Below are 26,529 nucleotides of genomic sequence, written 5' to 3' on the forward strand. Positions count from 1 at the left end.
TCTGGGGTCAAGGGTTCTGAAAGTTATGATATGGCGGGATTCTTTCTGTCTTAAGATCTTTAATCTATCACCTCCTCTTTCTGATTGTGATATTTGTTCCAGAGCCCAGAATTTTAATGACTCCCATTTGCCATCATGATGTTGAGACATAGGTTTTGCTATGGCATTTGTTGAATCTTTGTGAGTTGTTGCTCGGGTGTGCTCCAGTATTCTCTTTTTAGCTTCAAAGATTGTGCTCCCGATATACCTTTTCTTGCAGGGGCATTCTATCATGTAGACCACATGAGTACTTTTGCATGTTAGATGTTGTTTAATTTGCCAAGTTTTGTTTTTCCCCATATCTACAGATTTTGTAGGTATTGCAATTTTGCAAACTTTGCATTGCTTGCAAGGCCAGAAGCCTATTCTTTGAAGCCAAGTTGTAATCGGGGCCTCTTGAAAGTGGCTGTGTATGATTTTATCACTTATATTAGTTGCTCGTCGATAAGTGATGTTGGGGTGGTCACCGATGATATTGGCCAAGGTTTGATCCAATTGAAGGATTCCCCAGTGTTTTTTGATTATTGCTGATAATTTGTTGTTTTCTGCACTTTGTGTAGTTATCAGCCTTATGATAACTTGGCAAATTAAACAACATCTAACATGCAAAAGTACTCATGTGGTCTACATGATAGAATGCCCCTGCAAGAAAAGGTATATCGGGAGCACAATCTTTGAAGCTAAAAAGAGAATACTGGAGCACACCCGAGCAACAACTCACAAAGATTCAACAAATGCCATAGCAAAACATATGTCTCAACATCATGATGGCAAATGGGAGTCATTAAAATTCTGGGCTCTGGAACAAATATCACAATCAGAAAGAGGAGGTGATAGATTAAAGATCTTAAGACAGAAAGAATCCCGCCATATCATAACTTTCAGAACCCTTGACCCCAGAGGTTTGAATCAAAATGAGGAATTACATGTACATCTGTAATCACATCTGAAAATAACAACTCATTAACAAACTCCTCAACAGAAAAACCGACCAACAGGATGAAAAGCTGCAAATACACCTCACCAGAGAGCGCAGATGCAGCCCAGGTGAAAAATGAAAAATAATAACTCACCAGAGAGATGAAATGACCGATGGAGACCTGTTAAAACTGAAACTGTGAACATAATATACAGCTCACTAGAGAGCATGAATGGTTATACTGATTTCCGATTCACTGGCCTCGCGGACAACAAGTAATCACAACCAAGAGAAAGCACTTCCTTGGGACACTATTACACCACATTAGAGCACAAAAAAACAAAAAAAACTATAAAACAGAATACCTGAATTAACGTGCACACTACAAGTACCACAATGCACCACTGGACAGTGAGAGGGTGTGTGCACAACGAGTGGAAATAAAGGAAGGCTGGGTGGAAAAAAACAACATCCCGTGATCAAGCCTCAGGTGGAGGTGAAAAACGTTGGGTGAAGGAGCGATTTAGTAAATAAAGCGCCTTTGAATTTAACCCCTTGCATGCCCGCCCCTTTCCCCGCCCAGTGCCGCGCTTAACATTAGCGGGCGGAGTTCATGACGAGCTGGACTCGTCATGGGCACAGCGCCACCGCAGCCCATGACGAGTCCAGCTCGTCATGGGCACTGAAGGGGTTAAAGCACACGAGTGAGTGCATTCCTATACTACGAAGGGTGCTGTCGACCGGCAGCGCCTTTGTTCTTTATAAATATTTAAACCGACTGTTCCCCGTCGGAAGGACTGCACCGCCCTAAAAGTGAGCGCCGGCGTCAACATTGGGAAACTCTGGAGATTATATATATATATATATATATATATATATATATATATATATATATATATATATATATATATGTGTCTATATAGGTGTATAAATGCATATGATAGTCTTGTACGGAGTGACTGTAAGTATGAGTGACTGTACAGGTGAGTGAGTGGAGATGTATGTAGACCTAAAAGTCAATGAGTGGGTGAGTAGTTATTGGTATTGGAGTATCTATGGTTGTCAAAATGGCCGTCAGAAATTTTGAGTCTGTGTATCAAAGGTTACATTAGGGTGTGCGAAGATGCACTAATTTATCACATGGATGACGTCATCAGTGATGTCATCAGTGAGGTCAGTGATGTCACTGACCATGTCATGAGTGATGTAATATGTGACGTCATCAGCAGTGGATTGCGGGCACGCGAGTTATAGTTAGTTCAGCTAACTAGAACGGGGGAATTTCAATGGTTATGTACGAGTGAAATGTCCAGCTAAGTATAACATGTGTGAAACCTATGGTTTTTTCAGTGAAAAAAAAAAAAAGTATATATATCCACATCAAGGTACTCAAAGCTTGAAAGAGCCTCACGCAGTGTGTTTTCTTTCCCTCTTTATTGGCGGACTGCGGGGTAGTAACAGCTAGTTTCAACATAATACGCCCATTATCGCCATACGCGTTTCAGGAGCCTCGTCCCTTGTTCACTGGCTAGGCATCGTGGAGAACAGGTAGGTGGAAAATAACGCCGCACTCGCAGCTTCTTTATCAATCCCGCCCTTGTGGGCGTGTTCACGCAGTGCTTTGTGGTCTTTGGAGTTCATGATCCTTTAGTAGGTACCTACACACTCCTCCTACTATTGTCTCTTACCACAGTGGGTTTGCAGGAAACATCCCATGAGACTGCCTCGCACTATCAACGTCGAGCCAACAGGACACACTGCTCTTTCAAGCTTTGAGTACCTTGATGTGGATATAGATATATATATATATACACACACACACACACACATACATATATACATACATACACACACAAAATTATTCTTTTAATATTATTTAATTTTCTAAGCAATCTCAGACCCCCTGAGTAGGCTTTACGGACCTCCAGGGTTTCCCTGGACAACAGGTTAAGAACCACTGCTCTATACTTAGAAGAAGGGGGTCTAATAAATCCAAGATGCTTTCAATGTTCGAGTGAAAGGCTTTATTTGTACAACCACCGACAGGTCTCTTCAACAGGTCATCTCTTCAACGCCTCCCTTGCCAGAATGCCGATCTCATCACAGAACCATGAGATCTGCATTCTGTCACCAGGACAACCCCAAGCTTCCAATTAAAAGCTTATTAAACAAGCAAATTACAACAGGGTCATAAAACTCAATCGGTGAATCAGAAAGACTTAAATATCACCAGCACCTTGCTACTGAGGATTTTGCAGTTGCAAAGAGGTTATCTTGCAAAGTTCATACTTTGCAATCACAAAAAAAGTCTGCATAGGAGGTACAGGTTATATGAGAAAATCATGCAAGGCATTCAAAAATAAAAGTAAGTGATGAGAGATACATGAGATCAGGATTCCTGATGCGGGAATACAAAGGCTCAGAGCAAACCTTCACATCAAGTTAAATTGTTTGGAACAATCTCCAAACTCGGCAAGAAATCAAAAACTGTAATACTTACATATGTCCACAAGATGGCGCGCTAATCTTAGTAAAGCTGAAAGTTTCAGTTGCTCAAGGTCGAAAATGTACTATCAAGTAAATGAAAATGACACCCAAAATCTAGATGCCGTTTCTAAATTAGAGTTCATGCGCCGAAACTCATTCGCACGGGCAATCCGGCGGTGCCAGGGTTGCCACCTGGCCGTTCTGCTGCACCACCAGTATTTTATTGTGCCGGACGGTACAAAAATAAGCAAAATCAGTTGCAACCGGATATTTAAGACTATCTGCACAAAGTCAAACAAATAGAAACCACTTTAAAATGTGTTCAGGAGCGTATTAACGGCTCTTGAATAATGATTAGATATCAAAAAGGCAGAAAATTCGTATTACAAATGAACGCATTCGATTTTGTTTAAAGTCCTGTATTTAGTTAGTATCATGTCTGGGCCTTTGCAGACTCTTAAAACAACAAGAAATGGCTACTTTCTCTTGGAAAGGTGGCGATCCTAGTAGTGGCCGAGGGGCTGGTCTCAGAGGGCAGTGTGTGCAGCATACGTGGCAACATTTTAGAGGAGGAAAGTGGGAGATTTATAAATAAATACTTGTCGGGTGAAAGTATTTCACCCATTCACTTCTATTGAATCAGAGGCAATTTTAGGAGGGAGACGGCCAAAATGAAGCCTTTTTTGCTTCACAAATAGGGAGTCACCTGCCTGAATCTGGTCATCGGGTCTATTGGCATGTATGGTGTGTGGGACGTTTTGTTGACTGTTTACGGGTCTGTTGGGCTGGTGTTTAACGGGGATTTTCCCGATATTAAAGCAAACATTGCCTGCAGCAAGCACACATCCATGCAGTCTTTCATATCTTGTAAACCACTTATACAGCATGTCTTTACAAGTTCAAAACTGCCCCAATTTTCAAACACGGCCACTTTTGTAGCTCTCAAATTCACGAAGGGGGGGGGGGGGGGGGGGTCACTTTATTTCCGGTGCCCGGGCCTATATGCCACATCAAAACAGTTTGCATTCTTGTTCAGCATGTTTTTCAATAAGTGTACGGCTTAACATCCTAAAAACAATCTAAAACTTAAACTTGGAATACACAAAATGTTTTGAAATCACGTATTTAGGAAAGTTTGCCCTAAGTTATTACTTGACGTCGGTCGATTCCAACATGTTCATCCCTGTGAGGATATTCTAATTGCATTTCTATAGTGCTTACTAGCCCTAGCAAGGTATTGAAGCACTTGAAGGTTGACGGTTAGGGGTTAATCTAGGGGACACTGGTTATAGGACCAATCTTTAGCTCTCCAGGACTCCATTCATGCACGCGCTCCCATCTCTCTGTGGAAGACTGAGTGAATGGATCATGGATGGATGTTAGGCGGGGTCATCAGTGGGGTGAGACTTCATGCGGATGGCTGGGGCACTTCATGTTAGGCGGGGTCATCAGTGGGGTGAGACTTCATGCGGATGGCTGGGGCTCTTCATGAGCTAGAGATGGAGATGCTTTGGGATTGCTCGGCTGCAGCGGTACAACAGTCAATGAAGTGGCTGTGATCTTTGGAACGATGGGAAATTTGCATCAATACAATAATAGAGACTAAAGCAAACATGCATGTGAGTCGGAGTAGAGTGCACTACGAGACAGGAGGCAGAGAGTTTAGAAAGAAAGGAGAGGGTCATTCAAAAGAATACAAGGAGAGGCAACAAGCGAAGCTTTAAGTGAAGGTCAATTCTTCATGCAGAGTCTTAAGAGTTTAGAGAAGGCTTTTGAGCTGCATGCAATCAGGGATGTAAAACTGTAGGCAGTGCTTAATTTTCCAACAATTGCATGCCATGCCGAAGAGATGCTCAGGAGCCCGCTGCCGGTGCTATGAAATGTCAGCTTTATAGACACTGTCTGTGTAGCCTGCAAACCACATCAGGCCTCAAATGGATTACCAGACACTCTCTGCCCCTTTATCTCATTTGTGCAGGTTACAGCTTTATCCTTTCATGACGGATTTTCCGTCTCTCGTTTATGCACGCTTCACTCTCTTGCACTAGGGAAAGATCTGATGAGGAAAAATAAGGGCTGGTCCCCAAAAATGAGGGCCGGTGGCCCCCAGCACATACTACTGCTCAAATTAAGCCCTGGTGGAGACCCAGATATTGAAATGAAGGGGCTGGAGACAGAGCTGCCTTTTGGAATTCCATGAGAACATTTGCCATTTCGAGGATGCTCTGGGTGAGGAGGGAGCTGCAGACTCTGCTGTGGATGGTGAGGAAATCTTTAGGCGAGTTCTGCCATTTTTTGTCCTAAATTTCTACTCCAGGAATATAGAATGACAGCCAAGTGCAGATCTCTCATGCTTAATTTTTTTGAATCATCTGTTTATTGAAGTTTAATAGACATCTGCTTGCATATTATATAAATGACATTTGCATACTTGTACAAAGTTTTAAGAAAGTTTGTTGTTCAAGCATTACTCCCAACCTGTCATTTCAGTTTGTGTTTACCCACTGTACACACTGGATATTACTTCAATGAGCTTGCCGGTAAGTAGTGCTGGGCACTATCTGCCGGTATTTGTTAGGACTGGTGGTTAGAGATTGTGCAACAGATTCGAATATATATAACAAACAGCTGATCATTCTTATTATGTTCGTACTATACTTCTTGCGTCCCTTTACAAGTACACAATGCTGTGGCGGCATTACAGGTATCTCTGGTGACATTTCCTATATGTACATTTCTGGTTTTGCTTCTACTGTTCCAGATTACGGGGGAGTTGGGCAGCACTTCCTTTACAGTAGGAGCCTCATGTATCGCCACTGCGCTGTTTGGAGCTGTGAGGCAGTGCTGCATATGTATGCGTTCGTATTGTCGAGACTCCGGTCACTCCATGGTTACTCCCGCCCAACAATTCCACAAGTCCAGGAGCTCAGAGGACCAGGTACAGATACATAGAGAAGGCCCTTCCAATCAATCAAATTCTAGCAGGAGTGACTGGTTGGGCACTCGCATCTAATGTGACGGTTCTGGGGGAAGTGAAAATTAGTTTCCCGTCACCATCCTCCAGTAACCCATATAATTCCTGCACTATGACCTCCCACTGCATCGCTATAGGCACTTTGCGGAGGCCCTGGGAGTCTTCCAGATGGAGTGTCTTACCCTCTGCCCTAGCCCATACTAAGAATGATGGCATCCATGCTGGTATTGTCGGCGGGCCTGGCCTTTTCCACCTCCTGGTTAGCAGACGTTTTGCGGTTAGCTGGCCATAAAGTGTATTAATTTTCTCGGGAGTGAGATAGGCCCTTTGGATTATGTAGTCTTGTACGAGTTTGAAACGTGAGTTACCGCGGAATGTATGTGGGACCAAGTAGTATTTAAGACCATTCCTTATCTGTAAATGGCTGCCCTTTATCTACCTCCCACTTCTGCCTAACAGATGTCATTGGTACCGCCGTGTGAAGCCCGAGTGACTGCGCAAACCAGCTAGTGTGAGGACTGCCCGGTCCCATAACGTCCAAATATGGTATAGTATAATGCATTGGCTCTTCCGTACTCATGTCACCCCATCTGCCCCTCAGTGTTGCCAGGATTTAGTAGTAGAGTAGGAACTGACCAGGCGACATTTCGTATGCCTCCACCAGCTCCTCAAACACAATGAGCTTCCCGCTTTGGTAGAGGTCCCCAAGTGTCTGCACCCCCCCATTTAGCCAGCTCACTAGCTTCGCAGCGGTCATATGGGGTCACTGCTCATGTAATGTACAGGCTTCTATGGTAAGTTTTGTACGCAATCTGTAGTAGCAGCTGACCAGGTGAACGGCGTTGGAAAAAGCAGAGTATGTCCCCCACCGACCATGGAGGGCCCAGCACGGCAGGGTCAGTCAATTGTAGGACCATTAGCCACCAGGCCACCCACTGGAGTTGCAAAGCTAGATAATACTGCTCCCTATTGGGGCCCGCTAGGCCCCCCCCTGTCAATTGGGAGGTAAAGCTTTGCTAGGGCCACACGGCAACAGGATCCATTCCATATTAATTCCCTTTGGAAAGCTTAGAATCTCCGGTATATACCTGGGGCCACATATACGAGTAGGTTTGTGAAATGATACAATAGTCTGGGGAGCACCACCATCTTCACCAGTGCAATGCAGCCTACAACTGATAAAGGGAGCGTGCACCAGAAGGTCATCTGCAAAGGCAGTGCTGTCATTGCTGTACCTATGTTTCCCTCCAACAAGTCCTCCTGACAGTGGTATATGCGGATTCCAAGGTATCTGACCGTTTCAGGTCACCAGGGTATACTTATGTTGCTGCATCGGAGTTCGGAATCGGGTTGTGCACGCCTGAAGGGGTATAAGCAGGACTTAATCCAATTTACCTTCAATCCCAACAGATTAGCCAAGGTCATCAGGGTGTTCATCAATGCAACTGGGAGGGTGCGGACATCTTTAAGCTGTATCAGGTCATATCAGGATATCGTCAGCATACAATGATACTGCGTGTATGCCGTCTCCCAGTGGGACACCCCATTCAGTACCCTGCTGTCTAAGCAACTCAGCCAGTGGCTCCATCGCCAGAGCGAACTACAGTGGGGAGAGAGGGCACCCTGGTTGCGTGTACAGCAGCTGGATTACGCAGAGAAAGAGTCCTGCGATGCCCAGTTTGCCAAGGACAGCAAATAAGTAAGGGCACTTCAGGGAGTCAAATGCCTTCTCCAGGTCTAGCACTGGGCAATCAGAGTGCGGCCAGTTGCACAGCGAATAGGTAGCAACCCTTAAGAAGCAGTGGATATTTAGGGACATGTTGCGGGCCGGGACAAAGCCATTCTGGTCAATGCCCACCAACAATGGCACCAGTGTAGCCAGGCAATCGGCCAGGACTCTGGCTAATGTTTTGTAGTCCGTGTTTAACAAGGACAACGGACGGAATCATCCTGGTTCGGTCGGTTCTTTATCTGGTTTGGGTAGGGATACTAACAGTGCTTCCCGCATAGAGGGAGGGAGAATGCCTGTATCCATTGCTGTATTGTAAAGCTGTTGAAGGTGCGTTGTCACAACACCCGCATAAGCCTTGAAGTAGTCAGAGGGGAGACCATCTGTGCCCGGGGCCTTACCCAATGCCAAATACCGATCTCTCTGGACGTGATGGGTTCGTCTAGTTCCATTGTTTGTGCTCGGTCCAGAGCTGGGAGCATTATTTGGGAGAGAACAGCAGCAAGCAATACATCATCAGATGTATATTTGGACGTGTAAAAGCCCTGTAGTGCTGGGTTAATTATGCGTGTATTTCTGATCACGTGTTTAGTAGTTGACCTGTCTCAGCACGAAGCCCCATTATAAGCGGGAGTGTCTGATCTGGTCGTATAAGCCACACTAATAGACGACTGGCCCGATCTGAATGCGCATGGATCCCGGCGAGTGTGCAGCGTAGTTATTGTGTCGCACATGTTCCGGTAATTCTGTCAGTACACCCCTCTTTACCTCCAATGACACCATGCCCCCACGATCAGTCGCTCAGTCTGTTTCCAACTGTATCATCAGTTCACCCTCCACCTTCGCAACCGCTCCCTCTAAGTGTTTACGGATGTTCCAGCTAATGCCCATGCATTTGCCTCTGACCACCACCTAAATGCCTCCTACTTCATCAGCAAGTCTCGGGTCGACCAAATATTGTGTTCAAAATATTTAGCCATGGCTTCTCCCACAGCGGTAAAACTGTGCTCGTTATGTTTTGGGGGCATATATCGCACCCAATTTCAGTGAGACCCCATTGAGGTGCGCCTTTATGAACACGTACCTCCCGTTAGGGTAAGTTTTTACTTCTTCCGATACTAGTGGGATTCCTGCCCGCACCCATATTAGGGCTCCCCTCGCATAAGAGTAGTCAGTGGCATAAACCTGTCCCCGCCAGCAGAGCCGCAGGCGCCCGACCTCAACACCAGTCAGGTGATTCTCCTGTAAAAGGGAGATGTGTACAGTTCTACGTCGGATTGGAATAGACAGAGTAACGGCGTGATGGTGTCTGCATACCCCTCATGTTCCATGTTACTAGGTTTGTAGATAACATTGGCAATATATTGACTTATTCTGGATGCCAACCCACTGCAGAAAGGAAGCACTAGTATTGTACATTTACATGTATGGGAACACAGCACTCTTAACAATTTTGCTCAGTAACTAGGTTTTTAACAGACCAACTGATAAAATGCAACATGCATAACCATGATGGAGCAGATATGCAACAGGCGTCCGCCCAAACCAGTGTGGCAACATTTGGCATCGGTTTCATTGACCCAGTAATAGAGTGGGAGATTCACATAGCATGCACATTTGGGGGAGAGGGGGGGGCGGGGGGGGGGAGGGGCGCTAGGGGGAGTGGAAAATGTTGTGCTCCTATGCCCATTTGCCTATTGATGTACAGAACAGACGCTGCTGGGATAACCACCCATGTTCGCATTTGCAGATTCGGCATCTGTGGACACTGGCAACTGCGTCCGCTACTGTGTCAGTATCCACACCACGCCAGTGAGCATTAGTCGAGTGCAAGTGACTTAGGGCTGGGGCTTGCTGGTCAGACTCATACCCCAGAGTAGTGTGAAATGTGCCCTGTGATGGAGTCCTCCTCACTGGCAGATTTCTCCCCATCCAGGTCCAAAGCTTGTTGTTCAGAATGGAGTGCCGCTGCTGTCCGTATGGCATCATGTCTCCTTATGATCATTTGCTCCAAATCAGGTTTGGCTGTCAGATGTTCGGGTATGTTGGCATATCTCCACTTGCCCCGGTTACAGCATCGTGCAGCACCAGAGGTTCTTTCCAGCTCAGTGGGACGTGCCGATCCAGTTGCGTATCCTGCTCGCTACATCCAGTCCCATGCATCTGCTGGGTCTTCGAAGAATCTAGTGGTTTCTTTATCCACTCTCAAGCGCGCAGGGAATAGCAGTGAGTATTGCACACTCAGTTCACAAAGTCAGCGTTTCATTGCCAGCTTTTCGTTCAGTGCTGTATCTATTTGCATGGACTAAGACTGCAAATCACGATCCAAGTGTTTGCCCGGGGCCTGTGATGGTCCACCGGGGTTGGGTGGGAGGCATGAGTGGGGGCACCCCATGACCAACTGTTGCTCCGTGGGCTTTCTGCGGAGACCTCACAATGCTTGCGTGTACTCTGTTACTAGTATCAGATATGCCCTTCAGGTCTATTCACTAAGAGAAGAATCAGTATGGTCCGTACTGATCTACAGTGCGCTTGCCTAGTCAGGACACCTACAAATCAGCATCCTCTCTTGTTCCACTCAGGGGTTGCCCAGTCACCAGCAATATATTACACGCTTTGTGCGCTGTCGCGTGTGAGCACCCCGCAATGGTGAATATCTGAAATGAGGCTCCCACTTTAGCATATCAGTCAGGAAACACTGTTATAGTGCAAAGGACTGGTCTCGGGTTGGGGGAGGGGATAGTGAACTTGTTGCACTACGGCACACAACTACAATAGCGGTAACACCCACCCTGCAGATCCCTTATGCACCAGCACAGAGCTCCTGCACCACCACATTCCAGACCCAGACAATTAGATGGGGAGTGTCCAGTGCTGTAGAGCCACATGAGTAGGCCACGTCCATGTGTGGTGCGCTGCATGTGCAGCCAGAGTTAATAAGCGTCGTCTGTACAACTACATCAGCACAATGTCCCCCCTCAGTGGCCAGAGATCACACCATGTTCCCTTATCCACAGCCTAGTAGCCCCAATAAAGGTGGATTTCCAGTTGCCTCTTAGTTCACTGTGGGGTAGGACATGCTGGAGACCTGTGTGTCACAAGTGAAATGCTGCGTGGTTTGTTTGGACCCGGATTGTCGCCTGGGCAAGAATTGACCCCCATGCGCAGATTGAGCCCAGTCAATGTTAAGGGCAGCGCGACCTGGGTCCTCCAGTACAGATCGCGCCAGGAGAAGGGAGCACAGCCAGCAGCCTAGGCCCGATCCGGCCTCCGGGTCACCACAACCGGGAAGGCCTTGCGCCAAACTGGGCTCACAATTACTAGGATTCCTCCCCCAGTGTCCGCCCTAGGCCTGATGCGGCCCCCAGCAGCAGAGTCAGGCTCCAACATCGATCTTCAGCACCTGCTACATCGTGTTAGGCCCTCCCAGGTCTGAGGCCACAGCAAGCCCCGCCTGTCGGCCACAGGCGCCATCCATACGGCTCACACGCGCCTCGCCTTATCTATGGAGTCATAGACTATCTGCAGCAACCGCAGCACTGCCACAGTCACAGCAACCCCCGCAGCGGCAGTCGACAGGGTAAGGCAGGATGCAACTCCCAGGGGATCACGACAGTCCAATGCAGTGCTGCACTGGGGCGTGGAGGCCGCTGTGCTGATCAAAGGCAATAGGCTCTCCCAGCGCGATCTACAGCCATTGGATGGCCACCCAGAAGGCCGTGTGAGCAAGGAAGGATTGTACTGGATAGTGGGCAATCAATGCGGAGCTTCAGGCTATTGCATCTGCCATCTTGGCCGGACCCCCCTCCCAGCTCTCATGCTTCACTGTGCCCATGTGTGGTTACCCCTGCTGAGAGTGACCCAGTGCTACCTGCTGTGGGAAGCATCACTTTATATAAAGGCTGTGTCTCGAGGGAATCCTGAGAATATCATTTGAAAGAGAAGCAAATCAAACAGGTTTAGCAAGAGACAGCCCTAGAATGTTTCCTCCCTCTTCACCTGCTTACATGACTATCTGGGTTATAATATGACAATTTAATTATCTTTTGTTATTCACAATGGTTGGATTTGAGACACCACAGCTGTGTGTGCTGTCAATTTAAACAGAACGTTCGGCCTGTGGAGTAGCAGGGAAATGTTGCCGTTAGTAATCTGCTCCATATGTGAACACTTTGGGACGCCGCGCATCAATCTGGAGCAGGTTGGGACGCCGCGCATCAATCTGGAGCAGGTTGGGACGCCGCGCATCAATCTGGAGCAGGTTGGGACGCCGCGCATCAATCTGGAGCAGGTTGGGACGCCGCGCATCAATCTGGAGCAGGTTGAGACGCCGCGCATCAATCTGGAGCAGGTTGAGACGCCGCGCATCAATCTGGAGCAGGTTGAGACGCCGCGCATCAATCTGGAGCAGGTTGAGACGCCGCGCATCAATCTGGAGCAGGTTGAGACGCCGCGCATCAATCTGGAGCAGGTTGAGACGCCGCGCATCAATCTGGAGCAGGTTGAGACGCCGCGCATCAATCTGGAGCAGGTTGAGACGCCGCGCATCAATCTGGAGCAGGTTGAGACGCCGCGCATCAATCTGGAGCAGGTTGAGACGCCGCGCATCAATCTGGAGCAGGTTGAGACGCCGCGCATCAATCTGGAGCAGTTTGGGACGCCGCGCATCAATCTGGAGCAGTTTGGGACGCCGCGCATCAATCTGGAGCAGTTTGGGACGCCGCGCATCAATCTGGAGCAGTTTGGGACGCCGCGCATAATCTGGAGCAGTTTGGGACGCCGCGCATAATCTGGAGCAGTTTGGGACGCCGCGCATAATCTGGAGCAGTTTGGGACGCCGCGCATAATCTGGAGCAGTTTGGGACGCTGCTCATCAATCTGGAGCAGTTTGCAATTTTAAGCGGATGCTAAATTTGCTTTAAATTAAATGATATGGCATTACAATGTTTGTTATACTGGCTTGCATATGTCCTGTTAGCTTGTCAATAAGCAGGTATGTAACAAATGTCATAAGATAACAGTTACTTATTTGAGCTATCATACAAATTGAAAGCTATTATTAAGAATCCTAAACCATTTGAACATAAAGACATTTCACTATGGATTAATAAAAAAAAAAAAACTCCTTTGGTTTAAACTACCATATAGAACACACAAAAAAAATCATGGCGTAATCTCAAATGTTGCAATTCATATAACCCATATGCACACAGACCATACTAACACACAACATGGGTTTTAGCACCGAGTACTCCAAGACAGTCATCATATTTTATCATCTGAAGACAATAAAAGGGACAGTAAAAAAACCTTATTCAACAGTGAACATACCAAGAATATATTTTATATTACTTTATAAAAGTGGCGGAAAACAGTAGAAATTAAATTCTAATTTAGATTACTGTAAAGAACGAATGTCCAGGCAGTAGGCGCATTTGAGCCAGACTTCGAAGAAAAAATATGGCACCAAGCCCATCTGGCAGACAAGTGTGTGGCCAATGGGCATTTTCTACATGGTCATTGGGCAGCAGGAAGAACCCCTTTGGTGGTACAGGTAGTATAATGTTGTCACTCCCCTCTTTAAGGATGCGTCAGAATGCCCCTCTCCCTTGAACATCAATATATTACCAGCAGCAATGTACTCTGGGTCGCGTATATTTTATGCGCTCTGGCACGTAGTTAGGGTACCAAATGACTCCCTGATACTCTAGTCCTGGGATTTTGTTTAATAATCAAGGGCTAGATGTATGACCATGTCATTTAGCGACTCGCAAAAAGCGCTCAATTACGAGTCGTAATTTGTGAGTCGCTAAATGCCATGTACAACAGTGCCTGAGACACTGTTAGCGATTCCTTAAGGGGACGCAAATTGCATGTCTCATGAATATAGTGAGGTGCTCACAATCTGCGATCTCCTTAAGAATGGCTGACCCTCCCAGGTATGGTGGCCTGCTGGGATCAGCAGACCATGTCTAGGACTGCTTTTAAATAAGGCACATTTTTTTATTTATTTTTTTAAATGCAGACAGTTTTCCGTAAAGGAAAATGGGCTGCATTAAAAAACAAAACAAAAAAAACAAACAAAAAAATAAAATCAAAAAATAAGGAAAATGAAACTTTGTTTCATTTTCTAAGGGCCCCTAGGACCACTGCCTGCCCCTAAAAAATATTTCCCCCTGCATTCGCAAAGGGGAAGGGGTCCCCTGGGGACCCCTTTCCTATTTGCGAGTGCTTTACCACCCTCTTGAAGAGGGCAGTAAATTCCGAGTGTTTTGCAACTGCAATTGCTGCCTCTGACTCGCTATGAGGAAGGGACGTCCTTGAAACGCCCCTTCCTAATAGCGACTCGCAATTCCTATTTAGCGAGTTGCAAACAAATTGCGTATATATAGCAAGCAACGGGCATGTGCTATACATACGAATATTGTGACATTGGGACGGGCCCACATAATTGACGAGGTCATCTACTATCACAAGTTCAAAGTCATCAGCAATGCATTGGAGAAGAGAGAGGGCCCTACTTTTCAGCTAACCACATTTGGCAACTTTCTTAGGGTTGGAGGTTTTGGGTCACTATCCAGAGTTCGCCTTCAACTGGAGACCTTTTAAAGATATTTTTTATATACAAAGGATGGTATGTAATCCAAGAACCACCACATCCCTTAGCTAATGCTTTTTCAATCAACTTCCTTGCTTGTATGCCAGATTTTGGCCTTGCAGCTGACTTTAGCAGTTTCACACTAACCGACTACTGAAATAAGCTTTAATGTGCATATTATAGGGGCTCTTCAGTCACTGAAGGTTTAAAATATTAGTTATTAGTATAAAGTATTTATTTATATCACTGATACTGAAGCAAAGTGGAATCTTCACTTCCTCGGTTTTAACACTCCATATTTTTATCCATACATTTTTCCTTTGAAATTTCTCATTTTGAAGACATGGTGAATAGGAGGCAGAACAAAAGCCAGCTCTCTGGCCAATAGACAGACACTAGGCCAGCCACTCACTCACCGGTTGTCCAATCCCAGCCTTTATGCCAGTTTGATTTGCAGGTGTAGTCCAGTTTGCAATCCTCCCACCAGGTGTCGCAGTCCTCCTTACAGAGAGGCACGTCGAGGATTCGCTCCTTTCGCCAACTGCTGTCGATCTACAGAGCACATAAGATCACAGTTCAGCATCTTAAGATCTGAACACTTAAAACATAAGATTTAAAGGTCCATATAGAGTTTGAGAGATTTTACACCCACCAAATCATGGTGTCCAATATACGTCTGAATTGAGCATTTCTCCTCATTTTGAACTCATACCAGTGATGGTTTCACTCTAAAAGGGGTTCCCTGTATAGTTAGGGAGCAGAGCTGGAGCTCTGGCAAAAATTCTAGAAATGCCCATAGTAGTGTAAAATTTCCACCATTATTGTGGATACTTGGAAATATGCCCATTAAAGCAGGATACACTTCTGTGGAGGTACGCCAAGTTGCCCATGACGGTCTTCCACAGCGCTTCCTCCATCAAACATACCGGAAGACAGAACACAAAATGGAGCGACGGAACCGCCACCATCTTTGGCAGAATTAACTCCTCAACATGGAAGACCCGGAAGCAGAGGTGGAGGGGTCTTTGCATCCGGAGCGTCTGCAATGGAGGCCGCTCCCGACACGATGCTTCAAACAACTGAAGCATGGGCAGAGAACGTGTCTGTTTTTTTAGTAGATCTCCCTTTACTGCGAGAGATCCTTCTACCGAACAATCCTGATTTGCTATTGATAATTGAACAGACTGTTAGGAGTCCATTGAAATGCGCTGGTTTGACCAGAGTTTGGCAAATGTACCAAGAAAAGCAATTCTTGACTTTAAATCAAAATATGGGGAAAAAACCCAACTTCCTTACTTCATATATATTTCACATATTACAGACTGAGAATGTTGCACATTTTTATTCACTTTTAAATGCATGCCAATAAAAATGTTTCATGAAAAAAAAAAAATACACTGAGCAAATGTGTCCAATATTGAAAGTGCTCAATCGTTCGGAAGGACTTACTGGTTGGATCCATGGCCCAAGGTTTGGTGAGCACTCGTAAAAGCAGGTATCCTGGATGAAATGTTTTTTGCAGCTGTCGGTCATTATCCCGCAATGGTTCCAGTTGAATCCGTACAGATTGGATTGGTCGTTGTGGGCCTCCTCAGTGGTGTTTGCTCTACAACAGGCATTGTCCTTCCAAGGAGCACACTGTAAAGACAACCGTAAGACAGTAGGTCAAAGGGAATTGTTCCCTACTTTGCCAGCGATGCTCACACTATCAGAATAACCGTCTCCTATAGTCGTTAATGTTTTGACTTCCGTCGAAAACTCAATGAATCACTTCTGGAAGCCATGGATCCTGCCATGATCAATATCCATGATTTGTACCTCAAAACAATACACAAACCTACATACCCAGTATATACCAAACAAACCACAAACCTACATAACCTGTGTATACCAAACAAACCACAAACCTACATACCCAGTATATACCAAACAAACCACAAACCTACATACCCAGTATATACCAAACAAACCACAAACCTACATACCCAGTATATACCAAACAAACCACAAACCTACATACCCAGTATATACCAAACAAACCACAAACCTACATACCCAGTATATACCAAACAAACCACAAACCTACATACCCAGTATATACCAAACAAACCACAAACCTACATACCCAGTATATACCAAACAAACCACAAACCTACATAACCTGTGTATACCAAACAAACCACAAACCTACATACCCAGTATATACCAAACAAACCACAAACCTACATACCCAGTATATACCAAACAAACCACAAACCTACATACCCAGTATATACCAAACAAACCACAAACCTACATACCCAGTATATACCAAACAAACCACAAACCTACATAACCTGTGTATACCAAACAAAACAATAGATAAATACTTTAAGTAATTCATGAAAAAATACAAATATCGAAATTTACTGGGAAGCTTTCAGGTTATTAAAATGTGGTTTCATTTCTAATCGATGAAGAGATAGGTTAAACTGTAGCATATCACTGCCTATTTTACTTCTGAGTGCTCTTTTTTGTCAGCATATACCAGATGTTCCTATGAAATGGTGAAATAACAATCTTTAAAACTGCATCTTGTGTGTCCATCATTTATCAAGACATTCTAATCGAGTTAAGCCAGAAATTTCAGAATTTACGCAGTTCTTAATTTGAGCCGGTGGGGCCCACTAGCACTCATTTTTTGGCACGGGCACTCATCTTTGCTCATCAAACATGGACGAAGAGCAAGAGAGGGAAAAACATAAATGAGAGAGAAGGAGGAAGACTAGGACGGAAAAATCTTTTTAAACAGAGAAAGCAGAACAGCAAGAGTGAGACAAAGGGGAAGATAATGTCGGTCAGTGGATTAAAGAGGCCAGAGGCAGATTTAAGTCTACGCAGCCTTGGTATTCGGCCCCAAGAAATGTAATAGCACTGCCTGCGCAGTGGGGTAGCTTCTATGGGGGGGGGGGGGGGGGGGAGAGGGGTTTAAGGGTGACACTTGATTATACAGTTTTCCTGGCAGTACAGCACACAATTTTACACCCATACAATTGGAACCATTTCTACACAGTTTTCCATGATCGTTACTGTTGCCCCCTGCTCCCGCCCCCAAGCCCTCTCCATCAGTCTGAGTCAGAGGTATCATCATCTGGCATTGGCGGCAGGTCGCATATTCCTCCTCTAAATTTATTCCATGCCCCCCACACCTTATCCCATTTACGGGGGCATCCTCGCCTGATGAATGTTGATCGCTCAGCCAGCATGGCTGCATCCATGTCCCTTACCCATGTGGACAGTGAGGGCACCCCCACGCCCCCATTTTTGGGCTATGTTTCTCTTAGCTGTCATTATCCCCAACGTGGTTATATTGCTTTTTGTGATGTTTTGCGTTCCTGCTAGGATGAAATGGTGAGTAATATTGCTTTAAATGTTGCTATAAGCTAGGAAAATACTAATACATAAAGGGATTAGTGTGGGTTTAACCATTAGAATCTTTATTTCCGTATATTAATTATTCTTTGTGTTTGTTTAGCTTAAGTTGGCATTCGGGGCTACTAGGCCGCAATATCCAAAATGGAGTTTGGAAGTGGCCACCGTCGTGTGAGCGCGAGGTCTACTGCGCAGACTCGGATGGCACTGAAGATCTCCAGACGTCCTTTTGACCAAGTCACAGGGTTCCTCGTCAAGGATGGGAACGTGGAGGACTGCCAAAGTTCAACTAGTTTGACTGTAAGAGAAAACAAAGGACACCTATTCCCAGTAGCTGTAATATGGATACTTCGGACCCTTTCACATGAGAACTGTCCCAGCCATGAAATGACATCTTCAGAAGAGCATGGGAAACGAGGAACTTTTCGAAAGACATCTGAATTTGCTAATTTGATTTGTTTGCACGAGGGTCAGGTCCCCGGAGATCTTTGGGACTGTATCGTGTGGGGTGAAAGAACTATTCTCCGGACCGATAGGGTCTCAGCCTGCATTCGATTGGAGGGTTATATCGGAGGAGGTTTGATTTATGCAGGGCTAATAAGTTGCAGGAGAACGGTAGCTAAAATCCGAGACTAGGTAAATATAAATGTCATACTGAATTATGCTAATGTGATCAAAATTCTGATTTGATAATGAGGATTATGCAAATTAAGGTGAATTTAATTAATTAGATAAACTAAACAATTATTAACAAAGAGCGAGTTTGTGGTTCTTTAAAAGATTGAGACTTTAAATGTGTTTTAGCTGGTTCTAAATCACCATAAACCAGTCCAACTAATTGGTCCATCGACCAAGTGGTGGAGTGCCTTGATGTTAAAGTTAGGATTCTACAAGCGCGGAGGAATGGTATGAAATTAATGTAAATATTTCTTCCTATAGGTAATAAGGTACCCCCACACATGTCCAGCGCCTCTTTCCTCCTGTGTGCAGATTCAAAGTGAAGTCGTAGGAGTGTTGGTGTTATGGGCCCCACCAATGAATGCATGCATGAATGAGCTAGTGTGGTGACGGATCTGTGACGCAGGGAGGATATGTAAATTTGCCCTTTCCTGCTGGAGCAGTTTTTCGGTTACCAGAGTTATGGTTTTATTGTATTGGTTTGGTGATTATTGCTTGCGGATGTTTGGTTGATTATTGATTCATGTTCTAACACTCTATGTTGAGTCGCGTTGCGTTCTATGTTGTCTTGAAGACTTTCGGGATGTAGGAAGTTGGATGCCCTGCAGGTACACGGGGAAAACGTGTGACGATTGAAGTCGCACGACGCATTGTCTAGGTTCGAATTGGTAACATCGTCGTGTGTTATCGTTGGGGACATTTCTGCGGGTAAGTGCGTGGGTGAAATAGCATCAGGTTCTCTTGTGAAACTCTGGCCTTAATTCTCAGGAGCAGTGTAGTCTCCACATATGTTTTATCCCCAGAGAAACGGTTAGCTTTTTTGCTTGGTGGTAGGGTAGAGGGAAGTGCTACTTTATCGGCGAAACAGAATAATTCCGTGGAAGGGCAGATGTAAGCGCTGCTCTTAAGAAATACGGAATTGGGGGAGGAGCCAAGATGGCGACCGGGACGGCAGCGTAGACTCCCGGCTCCGTGAACCTCCGCATCCCGCACGGATATCCTGTACGAGATCCTCAACCTGTGCTACGCGGTTGTGTTTCTGAAGGAGAGTGGCACCCGACTGTGTGACTCCGAGGTTTCTGGCTGCGGTATCGCCGGAGAAACGAGCATTTGAACTTTGCGGCCTGTGCGGCCCTGGAGCCGGGACCTCAAGTGGACGCCGTGGCCGGGTGGCAGTTCAACAACAGCGGCCTGTTGTGACTGGGCGGAGGCGGTCCACCGGAGCGGTGCCAAACTCGGCCTACATTTCGACGTGGTCGTTTCTACTGTCAAGTGTAGCGGTCCGGGTGCATGCCCGTGGGTGCAATTCTCAGATCCTCCGGTGGCTGCCCCTGCCTTTGATGGTGAGCTGCCCGGCTGCCGCCCGTATCCTGCCCTGATCCTTGCGGGCCGCCCCCGGCTTTTTACGGGAGCGGGTCCGTAGTGGGGACGACTGTTGCCCGTGACCACGCAACGGATAACTTTTCGCCTGCCCCCGGAACCCGGTCACCAGCGACGTGGCCATCGGGACGCTTGTCCCAGGGTCCCGGCCCCGGTGGGGGTCGGGCATACTTGGCGGCCATCTTGTTGCGATGAAGCCTACCATCCTGTCCGCTGGGTCGCAGCGGGATTGTGAGAGTGCGACTTTTGGGAGTGTGGCGGCGCGATCGCAGAGAGCTGTGCTGGGGTACGGCGACCTCCTCGAGGCCCTTGGTGCTCTTCACTCCTCCTTGATTCATGGTGTCGGGGTCTTGGGGAGTAAGCTCGACGGTGTGGTTTCGGCGTTGGGGCAAAGGCGGCCCGCCTGTCCGCACGTACATAGGGCCTACCCACACTGCGCACAGGGGGACACTTTGGCGGCCACCCCTGAGGTTAGTGCACGACTGGACACTCAGGCCAGTATGCTACAGTGTGTTCGTCCAGCTGAGGGCCTGATCTGTCCCGGAGGCGTCGGACCTGAGTGGGGTGTGGTAGCCTCGTCCCGTACGTGCCCTCCTGCGACCCAGGGACAACTCCAGCAACTATTGTCTGCTTTGGCTGCTTCTGCCTTCCTGGACCTTGAGTGCAGTGCATATCCTGGGGCAGCACTGGGAAGCCTGTTTCTCCACGCTGCGGACTGTGTTGATGCTCAGAGACTTCCACCCCATCTGTGTGCGTCGCTTCTCGGACGTTTTTGGACAATTCTCTACCTTGGAACGTTGGATATGGTGCTGGGTCGAGGGGTAGGCATGGGCAGAATTCCAAAGAGTGGTCAGGGATAAGGCTGATCCTTCAGGGGTGGTCATCTAGTGGACGGGCGGGCTCAGGGGTTGCGTGCTCTCCTGGCATAGCTAACAGCATAATAGGTGCATAGTGCTCCCCATCTTGCTTTGAGAAGATCGCTTTTGTGCTGTTTATTGTTCACTTTGGGGGAAACTTACCGTGCGGGAGGGAGAAGCCGGGGGTATGTTTTGAAGGCCCTCCTCCAGTTTATTAATACTTTCTCCACCTGTGGTGGGGTTCTTTTCCTACTTCTTTTCCCTCTTCTCCTATATTTCGGGTCTGGTTCCAGGGCGACAGGCACACTGCTGGGGGGGGGGCCGTACTCATCTGCAGAGGTGCAGGGTGGGGGGTTGGGGGAGGGGACTCTTTCGTCTTTTATCTTTTTTCCATGGCCTCCTTTTTCTTCTCTGATTCTTTTTGTTTTTTCTTTTTCTGGGATCAGTGTGATACACCTCCTTTGCTATGACTCGTTGTCGCTCCATGTGTACCACAATTTCCGGGGTGCTCTCCGGGAGTTCTGGCGGAGGACTGCAGGCGCAACTGCTTATTATACTCTTCCTCATCCTGATGTTCTTGTGTTTGCGCCATTGACCTAATAGATTGCTGTAAATCGTTTACTTCTATTACTCTGCGTACCTGTAACTGCTGTTTGAAAATTGTCTGGCACCTGATCCTTCTGCCTTGTTTCATTATAAAACGAAAACCTTTTTCTCCTGGTGCCCTACCTACGCTGGTCACAGTATTAGCATCACGATTCTGCTCCCCGATGTGCTGCCTGTGTTTATACTTGCCTGTTTTTGCTCTGATTGCTTAGCGGCCGGCCCGGGGGGTTGTAGGCCCATACTTGTTCTCTATTGAACTGTCAAAGGTTTTCAAAAAAAAAAAAAAAAAAAAGAATACGGAATTCTTGTGTAATTGGACAAAACTAACCCTTTGGTTTAGCGAAACTGGCAATGGTGGCGTTTTTATGTCGTTACTAACAGATGTTTGAGTGAAGAGAACGTAAGAGTAGTGAGGGGAGAGCTGACGTCAGTAAGGCCACGCTAGGATTGGCCAGCTGTGGGTTGATGTAGATGCACAGGATTGGTGTGTGCCGCGCTGGGAGTGGAGAATTTCCAGTGTGACGTGAACGCTCCTGATTGGTGTGTTAGTGTGAGTCGCGCTGCAGTTGGAGAAATTCGGAGCAAAGAGAACACCCCCGATTGGTGCGTTAGTGTAAGTCGCGCTGCGACTGGACAGCAACCAGAATAGTTGTAATAGACCAATTCAAGAAGTTTAGCAAGTCGAGACTACAGATTAAAGAGAAAATGATGTACTATGATCCACCCGAGAGGGAGAAAAAGTAATGGTTCGGGAAGATCAAGAATTTATTTAAAAAGGATAAGCCGATTGTGACTAGAGAGGGACAGTTGCTTCCTCCACCGAAATTACCCGCATCCTTCATGGTTGCAAGATACGGGTACCACACATGTATCTTGCTAGATAATTGGGCTAAGTACACAACAGATGATGGAGTTTTAGCCTTTCCAGAAAATGGTGCATTTAATTTAGCTGTATTAAAGGAATTTAAGAGAAAAAATTAGAATCGAGACCTAGACCTACTCAGTTTGAAGCTTTAACGGAATGGGAAGATGAGATGTACGAAAGAGAACGACAGCTGAGTGGCAGAAGGTATAGTTATATGTTTGGTAGACCGTATGGACAGGAAAATCATGATGATAGGATGAAGAGATGGCGGAGTGCGAATATGGCTGATGGGATGTTTCCATTAAGAAATGCAGAAGAGACCAGTGGTAGAAAATGTAAAGAGAAGAAAAACAGTACAGGGTCAGAAGGCTACAAGTATGGTGTGAATGAGTCGGAGGATGATGTGCTTGAAGACATGTTTTATAAAAATCCTCCCCTGTACCAACCAAATTCAACGTTGCTGACGCAGAGTGCGCCAGTAAAACAAGTTCCACGAAGTAAACCTTTTGAACAAACACCTCCTGATGTAGGGAAAAATAATCCCTTTAGAGAGTCTGAGATATCCCAACCCATTAGGATGGTAAATGAAAATTCAGCAGATTTGGCTAGGACTACTTTGGAACTAACTGAGAAAATTAGGGAATTGACTAAAAACATGGAAGCAGTAACTGTGCCTGTAACTATAGGATCAGTGATGCCGGTCTTTGATAAACAGAAAGATAGCGAGCATTCGTTGACCGTTCCATAGCATAGTAAGAAACCAATTGAGACAGAAGCAAGAAATTCGGGAGAAAATCCATGGGGAAAATTAGTAGGAACCTCAGGAATAAGTACTCCTAAAAATCTGATACGGAATCAAAGCCCAGCAAGTAAAACGCTAATGACTACAGAATCAGCCCCAGAGAGAAGTGTAGAGCGAATAAGGAATGAAACGATTCCTGTAGGCCCCACTTCTGACAAATTAAGTGATTGGTTAAGAAGTTTACAGCGAAAAGATACATAACCTCAACCTTTAGATGTGGCAAAACTAAAAATAACACTGGAAGAATTGATAGTAGGGACGATTCCAACTGAAAAATTAAAAGCATATTAGGATGAAGAGTTAATGTTTCTATGTAAAACTATAACTTGGTGAGCTAGAAGTTTGCATGAGAAATTAGAAGTGACAGCAAGTGAAATGGGCATTGATTTTGAAAAAATAAGAACCTTACAGAAACCATATAGAGTAGATTTCTCCGAAAAGGATATCGAAAATGTAAATACTGCAGGAAGACTAACTCAAATAAAAGAATCTATTGCCTTACTGAGGAAATGGGGTGATGTAGATAGGTGGAAAAGTAGGTGGTTTTGGAAAAGAGATTAGACTACAGCCAAGACCTTTTTAGCGTTTCCAGTAAGCGAAAAGGAAACGGTGGTAACAGAATGCCCCATGCCCTGTCTTCGCCAGAAACCCGTGGAGTTCTACAGACAAGTAGAAAGATGTCAAATTATCAAAGGTACTGTGGATAGATTTGAATGGGTTTTTCGATATAATTTTACCGGCAGATCTATGGGCGGAATGTAAAATTACAATTGGTTGGCCCACTCAGGAGTATCCTAGGGATCCTAAAGCTGGTGACCCTGACCCAGAAGTAATGAGAAAGTATGAACAGGTAATCACCTTTCTGAAGAATAAAGTGCCTCCGAGAGAAACGGATTGGGTAAAGATTGATAGAACCCATCAGGAAGTAAAAGAATCAGTACATGCCTATTATGAGAGATTACTGTTGGCATTTAAGCAGTACAGTGGTGATGAAAAACTAAGTGAGAAGGATTGAAGTCATTTTGTATATCGGTTTGTGTATGGGTTAAGACCGGAGGTAAGTGAGATGATTAAGCAACATACAGTAGATTGGCAAAATAAAAAAAGATAGATTAAGTACTGAGACAAGCAAAATATTTTAGTGACAACATTGAAGCAAAACAACGCAAGTTAAAAGAGAAGGCCATGTGGGCTCAGGTTAAGGTAGCGGAAAGACAAGAATCCCAACTGATTGAACAGGCAAATGGCATGGGCCATGTAAAATTGAAAGCCAATATTGGAAAAGGAGGGGGGGCGTGGCCAAGCAGCATAGCCGACAGGACGTGAGCTCCTTCAACTCCCGACCGGTCAGCCCAATTAATCCTGCATCCAGTGCTTAATTTGAGCCGGAGCTTTCCAGTGCTCGGCACTGGCACCTAATTGTCAACAACACACTTAAGGCAGTCTGCCACAAGGTGGCGCTGCTCATGTCATTTAGAGATGAGCAGTATACCAGTTGTTTAGGAAAACAATATACATTTAAAAATGACTAATACCTGCCTCCCCAGCCATTCCTTTAGCTTTGGGGACCTGGAATAAGGTGTGTGGCAACGATTTGCAGAGAGGATCTTACGGAGGGCCCCCTTCCATAGGGAGCTTTCGATTTGGATATTGGCTCCCTTTATAGACCTGGGACAATACATGTCCTTTCAATCTTGGAGGGAGGGTGGATGCGAGGTACTGGCAGACCTCTTTCCCAGTGAAACTTTCCTTACTTTTGAACAGGCGGAGGAGAGCTTTGGCCTTGGCCAAGGATAGTTTTTACACTAGCGCGGACTTCAAGATGTGGTGAAAAACACCTGGCCTCAGTACCCAGATATTCCGACCCAGTCCCACACAATTGATATTCTACTTACATGTGGTTCGGGTCGCAAAATGATCTCCCTTCTCTACGCGGCTATGAAGCAGGACTCCACCCCCCCCCTCCTCTCCCCCGGACCCACAGAAGCGGGCAGCCTGGGAGGCAGACCTTGGGGTCCACCTGGACGAGAAACAATGGGCACACAGGCTCCCTCACACGTACAGTCTCCTGTAACGCCAGATTTAAATTGACACACTAACTTTATGCACCGCACCTACCTCACCCCGGTATCCCTGAGCCGTCTTCCAGGTGACAGGGGAGACTGATGCCCTAGATGCGCTGCGGAGAAAGCAGGTTTTTTACATATGGCATGGGATTGTCCCAGGGTTCAACAGTTCTGGGTAGCAGTGGTGCACAAGATTATCACTGTGACAGGTATGCAGGTGGAAATAGCACCCTTGAGTTGCTTGCTGGCGTCTGTCCAGAAACCTAAAAAAAAGGAAACTCCCCTATAAGTTCCTGCAATTAATGTTGGTGCTTGCTAGGAGCAGGATAGCAATTACTTGGATGGGGCAGATGAGCCCAGAGGTCCCTACCTGGCTTAGGGATGTTCGGGAATGGTCTCTAGCGGAAGAGGTTCACATGAAACTCACCCGAAAGGATGTGAACCTAGAGGATGACCTACTGGTCGGGCGCGAAATGTGCATTTCCAGGTTGGCGGAGGGGGAGCCCTTCCCTCCGGACAGCACTGATGTTGGGGGAAGCAGGTCCGATAGCGATGAAACACCTAACTGAAGTGAGGGGCCAGGGGTTGCCCTCGGTGTGCTGCGCATTGTGCACTGTGCTTGTCCTCCGCTTTCCTTTTTTTTGCATTGTAGCCTGTTACTCCACGAATATTGTCTCTTCTTCCCCACAGGCTGCCATTTGCACATGCCTCCCGTGCTATCAATGGTATATTGCTGTACGTTATACCAATGCTAATTTGCTGTTGTAGATGTACTACATACAAAATGACAACGTTTTTTTTTTTAAATTGGAAAAGGAAAGGGACAGATTAGTTTAGAAGAAACCAAGAAGAAGTGGCCATGTCATAATTGCGGAAAGGTAGGGCATTGGAAATCAGTGTGTAAATTACCCCCAAGTGCTAATGGCGATAATGCCTCATTGAATCCACAGGTGCAGAATGAGGTGAGTTGTCAACCACAGCGACAGCAGCAGGTTGTTGCCCAACAATGGCAGGTGCCAAAGCCACCTTTTCCACAGAGCGTAAACCCTTAGAGATACAGTAATGAGACAGGATTCTACAACGAAGAACAGGTAACAAAGCTACTGCGCGCTAGTGCG

The 26,529-nt window shown here is 46.2% G+C and overlaps 1 protein-coding gene across 3 annotated transcripts in view; it reads right to left on the reverse strand.

Annotated features, from left to right (window-relative positions):
* Positions 1–26,529, reverse strand: part of LOC146806087 (folate receptor gamma-like) — a 134,608-nt gene that overhangs the window by 20,431 nt on the left and 87,648 nt on the right. For all 3 annotated transcript variants that reach the window (XM_085623411.1, XM_085623410.1, XM_085623412.1), the window contains exons 3-4: positions 16,196–16,384; positions 15,163–15,298 (exon numbers count right to left, since the gene is read on the reverse strand). In XM_085623411.1, coding sequence (XP_085479537.1) covers positions 15,163–15,298; positions 16,196–16,384 — 325 coding nt within the window. The remainder of the gene's footprint in view (positions 1–15,162; positions 15,299–16,195; positions 16,385–26,529) is intronic.

The sequence above is a fragment of the Triturus cristatus genome, chromosome 8 (assembly GCF_964204655.1).
Source record: "Triturus cristatus chromosome 8, aTriCri1.1, whole genome shotgun sequence".
NCBI lineage: Eukaryota > Metazoa > Chordata > Amphibia > Caudata > Salamandridae > Triturus > Triturus cristatus.